Source organism: Lupinus angustifolius, unplaced genomic scaffold (genome assembly GCF_001865875.1).
Source record: "Lupinus angustifolius cultivar Tanjil unplaced genomic scaffold, LupAngTanjil_v1.0 Scaffold_713, whole genome shotgun sequence".
In the NCBI taxonomy this organism is placed as follows: domain Eukaryota; kingdom Viridiplantae; phylum Streptophyta; class Magnoliopsida; order Fabales; family Fabaceae; genus Lupinus; species Lupinus angustifolius.
In genome coordinates, this window is record NW_017728038.1 from 1 (window position 1) to 11,472 (window position 11,472).

The window sequence follows — 11,472 nt, forward strand, 5'->3', positions numbered from 1 at the left end:
TACCGTCATGTTGATTCTTCTACTCTTCATGAACTCTTCCAACGCACCTATCATCATTCACTCTGGGTTCTCAAAAAGGTATTCATTCATTCATCCATTCATTCTCTGTCTATATCTATCTACATATCTCTTAACTTCAATTTTGATCCCTGCAGTATTCCATAGATCAATCTTCCGCCAACAGGCTAAAGGATATTTGCTCTCTCTAGTATTTCCTTTCTGCCTACCAACTGTTTGTTCTTATTTCCCACTCATTACTCCATCCCATACTATTTATTATTATTATTATTATTAATTTGCATTGTTTCTTCAACCTTCACCATATAGAATCAATTTTATATCTAGTTGACTTGAATCAAACAGGTCTTGCTCAACATAAATGAAAGTGCGGATGCGAAATACAACCCCCAACAATAGAGTTGTAGGATCCACAAGTATGTAAGCTGCGTAAGTCCATACACAATATCAATCATTCCCTTTTACAAAACTTGTCAATCAAAAATTTATTGTCCCCATCTTCCAAACTAATCAAATCTCAGCATTGATATTCATTCCAATATTCCAGGCTACATGAAAGCTCATCATGCATTTCATTAGCACTAGAATACATACATCGGTTAAAGAACTAATCTTACTCTCTTTCGGGAGGTTCCCAATAAGAGAAAATTTGTATAAGCATAATAAAATGTGACTTAGAATAACTTTAGAAAACTATCCAACAATATTATGTCTCATGCACAAAACATTATAAAGAGAAACTCACATTATCTAACATCTTTTTGGTACTACGAACGGTCTCTCAGGAACTTGACTAACGTCTGTTGGTTAATTACCCAACATTTGTGACTCATGGTTGTTGCCTAATAATTATCTTTATCTTGTATTGACATTTATCATCGTCCAGTATTTGAATGTGCAAAATCTCTAATTTTACTGTAGATGGTAAATAGCCACAAGCAATGTGATTTTAATACACATTTAAAATTATATAGAGAGAGTTTATTTAAGTGTCTGGTTAACTCTAAAATAAAAAAGATAACACGATTTTAGGAAAGATGTTTCAAACATTTGGATATATATATACATGTAAACCAAGTGGAGTGTACAGTATACTTGTGATATGACAAAATGTTTAAAAGGTTTAGGGTTTGCGATTGTGAGAGTGAATGAGAGGGGTAGATGGAAAATAGGGTATATGAGTTATTTGGCACTCATTTGCGTTATTTATTTATGTTTTATTAAACAAAAAAATAAAATATTTGTGAGGAAAGAGAGACCAATAATATGTTGATCTAGTAAGCTAAGACTTTGTTCAAAATGTCAAAAGTTTAATTTTTGAGAATAATATTGATAATTCATGGAGGGGTGTATATCTTTAGCCGCACAAAAAATCCATAAAAGATCATTTGTGTTACAAAAATGCCACTAAAAGTCCCTTGCTAATCATCAAGAGTTTCTTATTCCTAGTGTATTTTAGCTATTTCATTGGTCAAACTTTTATTATTTAACTAAAATGTCCTCTTAAATTATAATATGATGCAGTGTAAATGATAATTAAATATGAATAGTGAATAATATAATGATAATGTATAAAATTTCCATACATCTTTTCTTTCTTTTCATTTAATTAATTAACCTAAGATTATTTTAGTAAAGAGAGATAATATGCATAAACATTTGAAAATGATCCCAAGAAATGACCAAATCTAAACGGAGTTACAAGAACATGAAGTATTAAAAGATGAAAATATAAATAAATAAAAAGGCCTAAAATTGGAGAAATACAATAAAAATGTATTGAATCCCAATATATATACATAAAAGGATAATGTTAATTTGTAGATTTATTTGAGTAAAGTACTTAATATAATTTGGGGGAATATAGAAATAGTGTATGGTTTTAATTTAAAATGATATATGGTATGATATTGTTATTATGATTAAAAAGTGAGAGAATAATGAATCATCCGGAAATGTTGTTGATGATTTGGAGATGAGGATCTATAGAGGGTGTTTTGGTAATTGGGAGAGTGAGGGTTTCCGAACAGGAATCGAGGAGGCGGAGAGATTGGATAAGCATATATAGTAGTGTGAGTGTGTTTGCTATTTCAGGTTTCTTTCTCTTGTTTCAGTTTCTTTCTCTTGTTCAGGTTTCTTTCTCTTGTTTCGGTTTCTTTCTCTTGTTTCGGTTTCATCTTTCCTTCTCTTATTTCTTTCTCCTCTATATACAAAAATGGTAATGGTTGCTGCTGCAATTTCGTCATTCTCCATTCCTACCTTTCGCGTTACAGAAACATACTCACCCTCTCTCATCACTCTCAGACCAACACCATCACATGCTCCTCATGCTGCTGTTAAGTTACCCATGTTGCGAACAGTGAAGACATTAGCCACAGTGTCTCCTTCTCCACCACCACCACCACCACCAGGTAAGACACGTGGCATCATGAAGCCAAGAAGAGTCTCACCTGAGATGCAAGCACTTGTGGGACTTACAGAGGTTTCTAGAACTCATGCACTCAAACACATTTGGGCCTACATTAAGCAAAACAATCTTCAGGTTTTTCTATAAATGCCTTCCACTCTTTTTGCCTTTCTTTTTCTATAACCTTCTGGATAACAACAATAAAAATTAAATCTTTCTTTTAAGGAAAAGTTCAAAAGACTGAAGAACCCCTCAATAATACAACTTGGGTCATGGGTCATTGTAAAGTTTTAATCTTTCTTTCTCTTGTACATGTTTATTGCTTAACCAAACCATTTCATACATACACGTTCTCGGCCAATTTTTCACATGCATAATCACTGGTTTCTAAATTTATGCCTTCTTTTTTTTTCTATGTTTCTCTCTGGTTGCTCTTCTCTCTTAAATTCCTGGTGTTGAATATATTAGACTGGAAATCATTTTCATGTGCAGTGTGAGGTATTGAATAATTCCATGTTTTCGATAAATTTGGATGCTCTCTGATATTTTCTAATTCGTTGATCTATTTACAAATAGATTGAGTAGCAAGTTTAACTTTTTTGGATTGGTTTTGACGAAGTTGTTTGTTGTAATGTGATAGGACCCTGAAAACAAGAGGGTTATAATATGTGATGAGAAGCTGAAGAAGGTATTTGCAGGGAGAGATCAAGTTGGTATGCTTGAGATTGCTGGATTGATAAGCCCCCACTTCCTCAAGTGACAGAAAGCGTCTGAAGTCTGCAAATTATACTACTTGGACTACATTGAAGGTTTCAATCACTAGGGTCATAGTCGCCTTAGGTTTTCTACTACTTGGACTACGTTGAACAATTTCCTTTTGAGTGATTTAGTGCTCTGCAACCAGCGTTAGTAACTAATTGTTAGGTTTATTTTTTTTACATCTTGAATATTATTCTTGTGTTATGTTTTTATATCATTATTATTATTATGTTGTATGTCTATGCATTGAGAATGGTTTCGTTGCAGAGGAATTTAAAAATCAGCAGTTCACATGAAAAAGATGGAATGATGGCACTGGTGCAGGCATTCCATGTCCTTGCCATTTTGATAGCAATTTCTTCATTCACATGACATTAAATTGGCTAAAATTGCTACTCCATATAGTCAGTGATTAACTGTAGTCGTAGATGTATGGTGATTGTTAATGAATTTGACATATACGTAGTTAATGAATTTTATCATACTTGCCACTTGGTGTTGGTAAAATTTTGCCTGAAATGATATTATCTTGTGTCGAAGTTAGGGAAATGGTTCAGTGATTTACTAAATATTTAAATTAAGAATATCCATATCACAATCACAATGACAGCGATCGTGTAATTGCGAATTATGTCATAAATATTATACCAAATAAATGTATAAATCTTCATGTTTATTGTGTTGAGACAAAAAATAAATAAATATTTAGCATAATAACTCTTGTTACTTGAGATGAGACCATTTGCTAGTTACTTGTGGGAAGGATTAGAAAGTTTGATAGTGCCAGATTCAGCGGTTGGGTTAAAGATTGGGGAGGAATGTTTTAAGTAACCGAGGAACAAAACGGGGTAAAGACACCAATGAACCATTCACAAAATCAGAGGGAATCCAAATAACATAACCACCATTGTGACTTGTGAGGGAAAGTAGTTGGAAGTTCAGCAGTAACAAGAGGTTCAGGTATAGTATACTCTAAATAATAAAAGAATATTAGAGCAACGAGTGAACTCACAAACACTAAAGGTACAAAAAGGGAACACATCAATTTCTATGGATTTTGAAAATACTAGTAGGACTTAGAAACAGACTTTTAAACTACAAGGACCAAAACTAAAATAGTGACAAACCGTAGACTCTATTTAAACAAAAAAAAACAGACTATGGGATGAAGTAAATTTATAAAGTTAACTTGGTTGTAGTTGAAGCACGATAAGAAATTATAATGTTTATGCGTAGAACATGTCTAGTGAAATAGCCCTTCCAAGTATACAACATGCTACATTCATTCTTTAAAAGAAAAAGATATCATAAAAACATTCTAATAAAAAGGAAAAGAAATTAAAGACGTTCTAAGTGTAGATCTTTTATTGTCCATTTGATACACTCTGTTAAACTTAAATTCCAATGCTCAAAAATTCTGAATGACTCAGAAAGAGAGCAGAGGAAAATGGTGCAAGGCCAACAAGTTTTTGTATTGATGTTCATGCTCTTTGATCATTCACGTGATTTGGAACTTCTACTTGGCCGTCCAATGGCATATATTGTGCCATGATAGCTCTTATTTCCGAATCCATGTATTGCTGCAAAACCACAAGCAAAAATTTTCATTCAATTTGTACCCTATACTAAATAACACCAGAAAGTAAATTACCAATGTTTCTTTACAGCTATACACATCATGTTCTCATATTTATAAATTCGCCATATTAAGTACCCAATTATAACATTACCTTACTGAGATAATAATTTGAAAAATGTTAAAAATAGGAAATTCTAAAATCTCACAGATTTCATTCCTTGAGATTTTAAATTTCATCAAATATTATATAATAAATCCGACATTTTTAAAAAATTCCAAATCAAAAACTTTGATTTCTAAATCTAATCGTTGTCAATATTAGTTTATTCCAACACTACTTGAAAGAATGCAATAGAGCTTACCCTTATTCTATATTTGTACACAAGGAATGCCCCACCAGCAGCCATAACTAAGCCAATTAAAATGACCCAAAAAGCAGCCCAAGCAGATTTTCCCTGACTAGCAGTTTTACCTGTAGAAGAGGGCATGAAAATAAGCATATTACACCAAGCACATGCAAATGTGTATACAAGTAAAATTGTCTATGTATTTAACTCACTTATGCAAGCATCGTGATCCTTTATATACAGCAGATCCCCACTGCAAGTGCAGTCATAGCTGCCCCAAGTATTCTTGCAGCTACATTCAGGGCACTGACAAGCTTTCTTCTCCTTGCATTCGTCAATGTCTGAATACATGTGATGAAACAGAACAAGTTCAAATTCAGATATTCTCTTTTTTCTAGCAAATCTAAATATAATTTGTAACCAAACCTTCATTTCACTTATTACTGAAACTGAAATATGTGATTAAACAAAGGTGAAAATATGTTACATATTATGAACAATAGGACGAGGAATGAAATTTTGGGCCAGGTTCTGTGGTGGATTTTCATAGATGATAGTGGCAACATGAGCCCCCCACAGAGTTTTGATTTCTTTTTGCTATATATAGTGTTGCCCTTATTGTATAAATAAAATGTAAAAAAGAAAATTTACACTTTGTAACTTCTTATCCTACAATTTATAATTTTCAAATCCCAAAAGCCCATCTTTAGACCCCATTCACGCCTTGGCATTTACGGTTTTATCTATGTAATTTTCATACTACAACAATTATGCAAAAAGGGTTGACCATGTTTCTTTGTTTCAATATTTTATTGATGTTGTGTAATGTTATTATTGTAGGATTTCTTAAATGGTTTAGCTTTTGTAAGGATTGAGTGTCCTTGTGGTACTCGCATTAGTAATTAATATATTTGATTATTTGTTTCTAATAATCTATTATATTTTTAATGTAACAACGTGTGTCGTATTCATCATGCTTCTCTAGGTAAGAAGCAAGGAAGATTTGCTTCAAGAAGGAAAAAAAATCGGTATCCCTCACCTTCACAATTTTTGACACCATCGCCACTAAACCCTGTAGGACATTGGCATCTAACCCCTCCATCATCCTGTTACCATAGCAACAGTTTATGAAATTTTATTGGAAACACAAATAGAATTTCAACCATTAAAATAAAAATATATTGGATACAACATTAGCTGAGTGAAGTTGGGTCAAGAGAGTTAGTAATTACTAACCGAACAAGCTGAAAATGCATGTCCATTCCGGGCATCATGCCAGCAACCCCCATTGTTTATCTTGCAACGCCCAGGTCCACTAGCTGCAAGCTCAGAAGAAACTACTTAAGTGGAACTATGAATGCATATGGAAAAAAGGACAGCCTACAACTAAAGGAACATCACAGCATGGTACACAAAATAGCACAGAAGTGAGACCAATAAACCACGTACAATGATGGTAAACCCTCTTAGAAGTGAATTTAGACAAAACATAAAACTAAATTTTAGAGCATTTTAACCTTCACAAGTCGTATAACCATCTCCCTTGAACTGCACACCATCAACCATGGGGCACTCACATACTCGCCCACGAAATGTATCCTGAGTAAGATATACACATGTGTAAGAACAAAGAAAACAATTGTTACAAAATTATCACACAATATTTTAAATTATCTTACAGAGAATATTTAGATATTGAGAGAACATCTCATATTATCATGATTATATCTCAGATTAGTTTAGAGTATCTTAGAAGATCTATTAGGAATGAGATTGTTTTATCTTATCTTTTACGTTTTTATTTATTTAATTACTAGTCTAATATTAGTATAAACAAGGATTAGTGTTGTCTTTTGTATCGTATCATCAATAACAATAGTATCAATACGAATTACTATTTTGAGCATTATTTTTCCTCCTTATAATTTCAACAACAATAAACCCCATATTTCTCCCTTATTATGTAGTTGATTCCAAACTGATAAATACCTTGCATGCGGTGATGTTAGCTGCATTATCCCGCCAGCAACCACCATTGGAAGTCAAGCACTCATTTGTCTGAAGATCTGCACATCAGCGTATGACAGTCAGAAAAGAGTAATGTCCATAACTAACAAGTGTCCGAAGTATATTTCCTTTCTATCAAAAAGAAAGTAAACATTTACCGCCGCTCAAACAAACAGCTGGCTCAGTAGTTTCCTCAAACCCAGCACAAATAGCCTTTAGAATAGCACTTTTTTCCAATTTTCCTGGAATAAAAAACTTTTAGAATTGGAATATATATCACTACCAATCACACAAGTATACAGTACAAACCTCGATATTGTCGATTGTTGACAACAAGTGTAGGCAATATTGTAACATCACCTCGTGATCCTTTCCCAATCTACAAACACTAGCTTTTGTTATACTGATACAATCACTTAATTGATAACATAAACTAATTGGAATTACAAAGGACAGTACTTGGGCATCTTGCTCTTGTTTCAAAACAAGATTTTCAGAATCAGCATCTGGATCTCCTATGCACTTCTCAATCTTTTTAATGTCAAGACCTGCAGATACTGAATAAGCTTATTTGAAAAGTCATTGCAACCATTACAACAAAACATAATAAGCAACGATGTGCACTTGCCCAGTGACTTAATGACAGTATCAGCACATTCCTTATTGTACTTCTTCTCCTTCATCGGACATCTAATTTGAAAATCGGTGACATAGTCCCACCACACCCAAGGCGTCGCAGTTTCATTTGCCACCTTGAAAACACAGAGCTGCCTTAAATTTTCAATAACTACATCTTTCCCATCATAACCTGTGCTGAAGTCCTGCTCAGGATCTGGAGCGCAATATCTTCCGTGATTTATGCACTGAGACTTACACTGTTTGCTTAATGTGAATGCCTGAGGGCAGTACCAAGTTATATAATGGGGTGTAAACTGAGTGTAACCGCCTTTCTCCAGTATCTGCGCTGCACCCTTGAAATCCTTTACAAATTCCATCAACATGTTGCATTTAACTCCACACTCATCATTACTGTTGCTCCACAACTCATACTCAACACGTTCATCAGGATGTGGGACAGCCTCTCTCCAATCAAGATTCACATTGACCATATCGCCACCGCTTATGGCATCCTTTAATTTTTCACCAAAACTCTTTCCAATGAGAGCAGATGGTATTGTTATGTTCTGTATGTATTGTGCAGATGAACCATCCTCTTCAGGTGTGTCCATGGTTATTAAGGGTTCATCAATATCATCTGCAACAAGAACCGCAGAAGCTCCAGCCTTCTGGGCATTCCAGACCTTCAAAGCAAAGAAACAACCTGTAGAAAGTATACACAAAAGCATAGGGAATTGCCTCATAAAATAACAACAACAAGAATTCAATTTTCTACTATTCCAAAAAAATCAAATAAAACCCAAAGACCTCTATTTACTAATCAAACAGTTCAAATAAACTAACGGAACAAGTATTGATTTTATTTTCGCTTGCTTTCCTTGTTAAGCAAAAAAGGAAGTAAAGTTAAGAATGCAGCATTTATGAATTAGTGGAAACTAATAACAGTAAAATTGCATGTGAAAAAGGTAAGAAAAGCAGGGAAGTTTAGTGAAGAAATAAAAACATACTTCCACGATGGAGTAAAACGATAGTGGGAAGAGCACCGGGAGTGGATTTGAAAGAAATGGAAAAGTGATTGAATTCCTTACAACCGTTGTTGTTATCTTTAGGATAGACTACATTCCCAGCCATGCTACCTCCATATTGAGGTATTCCAAAGTTTCCAATTGCACTATCATATGTTCCTTTCATTTTCTCCGGTGATGTTATGCTCAAACTGTTTTTCTCCACCACGAATCGAGCCATTGAAACAGGAAGCGCCACCACTAACCCTATTAGAACAAACAAACACACCCGAAGCTTCATTTTTTGGATTCAGATCAATCAATCATATATCAGTTTGTGCAAAGAGGAAAGTAATGTTATATATATTTCAGATAAATGGGGATAAGACAAAAGAATAAAAGACATTTCTCATTGACACTTCACATGTGAACGGAAAAGAATCCATAATAGTAGTTGTCAAAAAGTTAAACAAATCTACTTCTTTGCCTTCCTTATAAAAAAAGTGTTAGAACATTTAATAAGAAATTAAAAATAGTAATATCACAATAAAAAAACGATCAATGTATCCAAGTAAGCAAATATTTACAAGTGATTTTTAATGTACTTTTTTAATAAACTGGAAAAAATATAGTAATGTGATTCCGAAAGTAGTAGCCTTGTAAATATTCCTAAAATAAAGTATATAGATATGAGCTTCCGCTAATACATAAATGTATTATATGGGTGTTTTAATTGGTGGATGAGGAAAAAAGATATTTCATCTAAAGTTGAAGTCTTGAAGATTGTGGTTTTGGATAAAGAATAGCAGAGGAAAATAAAAATGCAAAACACGCCCATAATTTAAAATGAATGTAATATTTTCTAAAAAGTTAAATATAATTGAAAATAGATGATGTAGTAACATTATAAGTACATTTTTTTTTTTATCATTCAAAATTTCACAAGGCAAACTTTTCTAAATTCTAAAAACTGGATTGCACCTTCCCTCAAAATGATATCTAGTCACATTTGGAAAATGTTTCAATTGATAATAATATAGCCAACAGGATTTAGAAATGACACGACGCAGCCAATACCTATTTGACAACTGCACTCAATGACTCACTCAGACCAATCCCGTGAGGATAAAACTCCATATCTCTCTTTTTATATGTATAACTTGCATTTGCACGAGTGGTAATGTATTTTGCATAATTTAATTAAAGAATAACAACATAATTTGTTAATAAAAATACATAAAAGATGATTTCTATGTATTTTGTTGTTGATGAAGAGTTTAATAAAAGAGATAATGTTGAATCATTTATAATAAATAATTGTTATAAAAAAGATTGAAAAATAAGTTGCAGTTATTAGAGATTTTAGAAAACATATTTATAAACTACATTTGTAGTTGTCGTGGTTGACCATTTTTATCATGTATTAATATCTTCAATCATTTTTTGTTTTGAACTCTTGAAATAGCTACATACAATTGATCATGATTGAACACTACTCTAGGTAAATATAACTACATACATACAATGATTGACCTTGAGATTTATTGATTGTCCTAAGATAAGAAAAATTATAGGAAATTGTGTTATGAGAAGCTTGAAAGATGATAGAGATTGAGATGAAGAAATGACATCTAATGAATATATATGTAGGGAGCTTACAACGAATCATGACTAGTTAGGATTAAAAGTTAGTTATTGGTCACATGATAGTTATGTGCATGTATTTTTTAATCTTAATCGTTCAATCAAGAGTCAATTGTATATATTAAGTATTCTCATTTCTCACAGTAGTGCATTGTTCTCATGTGAATAACTCCCTATATATATGCGATATTTCCACTGTTTTTTCCTCATATGGATTTTGCTTCAAATACATGATTTGTCATTTTAGTGACAACCAATCTTGTACCATTATATAATCCTTCATATTGCTCTAAATTCCAAAATAGCATTATTAAATTTCAACTTTCAACTTAATCTTTGATGGGAAAGAGCGAAGGTTGTAAGTGAGTTTAAAAATTCATAAGTTAATATGTTGAATGTTTCACTTTTATTAGCTTCAGACATATAAATTAAATCTAAACTCGGATATTCATTTTCCTCACCTAGTGATAGAGTAGAATATTTATTTGTATAAATTTAATAAATCTGTTATGTCAAACATAATGAAAATTTAAAGACAATTACAAAATTCACTTAGAATTTTACTCATAACATATTCGTTGATTTAGTATGTTATTAATATAAGTATTGCTCTAGATTGTAGAAAGTGTTCATCTTTGAATTATGTTGTATGTTTGATAACTGTTTACAAGTTGCTCTACCTTGGCTTTATGAGTCAAAATAGTAGATTAATTAAATATAAAATAATTCAAAACCAATAATTTCAAGTAATAAAATTGAATATGCAACTAAAATTTGATATTTATTAATCTGTCTACACTAAAATTACAAGATATAAAAATGGAACTTTAAAGGATTACCAAGTTGTCAAGTGTTTTATAAACATGAAAAATATTAAGCTTCACCACCACAAAACATTAAAAACAAAATGATAATATGATAATGGCATAACTCTTCAATCTAAGGTAGTTTTTATTAACTTTAAGGTCAATTTTAATGTCTCAATGTTAAAACTAATTATTCCAATCCACTATAAATTAGTAAGTATACGTTCCTTTACTTTATTAATCATTTTTGCATTCTTCATATCTTATTTTCACCATTGTATCC

The 11,472-nt window shown here is 32.3% G+C and overlaps 2 protein-coding genes and 1 long non-coding RNA gene across 3 annotated transcripts; 2 read left to right on the forward strand and 1 right to left on the reverse strand.

The window, feature by feature from the left end:
- On the forward strand, window positions 1-304 carry LOC109341837. Its single transcript, XR_002107000.1, has 2 exons — window positions 1-78; window positions 156-304. It is a non-coding gene; the product is annotated as an uncharacterized LOC109341837 (long non-coding RNA).
- Window positions 305-2,180: 1,876 nt separating this feature from the next.
- LOC109341839 lies at window positions 2,181-3,424 on the forward strand. Its single transcript, XM_019579811.1, has 2 exons — window positions 2,181-2,560; window positions 3,066-3,424. The coding sequence occupies exons 1-2, from the start codon at window positions 2,234-2,236 to the stop codon at window positions 3,183-3,185; spliced, it is 447 nt and encodes a 148-aa protein (XP_019435356.1). The 5' UTR covers window positions 2,181-2,233; the 3' UTR covers window positions 3,186-3,424.
- Window positions 3,425-4,345: 921 nt separating this feature from the next.
- Window positions 4,346-9,040, reverse strand: LOC109341838 (vacuolar-sorting receptor 1-like). The gene is made up of 12 exons (XM_019579810.1): window positions 8,743-9,040; window positions 7,746-8,438; window positions 7,577-7,665; window positions 7,427-7,496; window positions 7,276-7,359; window positions 7,100-7,176; window positions 6,628-6,709; window positions 6,347-6,429; window positions 6,150-6,216; window positions 5,323-5,451; window positions 5,126-5,235; window positions 4,346-4,764 (listed from the first exon to the last, which is right to left on the reverse strand). The coding sequence occupies exons 1-12, from the start codon at window positions 9,038-9,040 to the stop codon at window positions 4,666-4,668; spliced, it is 1,881 nt and encodes a 626-aa protein (XP_019435355.1). The 3' UTR covers window positions 4,346-4,665.
- Window positions 9,041-11,472: the final 2,432 nt, after the last annotated feature.

Coding starts and splice junctions, on each gene's coding strand:
- LOC109341839 (XM_019579811.1), top strand. CDS start 2,234: ATGGTAATGGTTGCTGCTGCAATTTCGTCATTCTCCATTCCTACCTTT. Junction 2,561..3,065: donor TTAAGCAAAACAATCTTCAG/GTTTTTCTATAA, acceptor GTAATGTGATAG/GACCCTGAAAACAAGAGGGT.
- LOC109341838 (XM_019579810.1), bottom strand. CDS start 9,040: ATGAAGCTTCGGGTGTGTTTGTTTGTTCTAATAGGGTTAGTGGTGGCG. Junction 8,439..8,742: donor CGTTTTACTCCATCGTGGAA/GTATGTTTTTAT, acceptor TACTTTCTACAG/GTTGTTTCTTTGCTTTGAAG. Junction 5,452..6,149: donor TGGTGTCAAAAATTGTGAAG/GTGAGGGATACC, acceptor ACATGTATTCAG/ACATTGACGAATGCAAGGAG.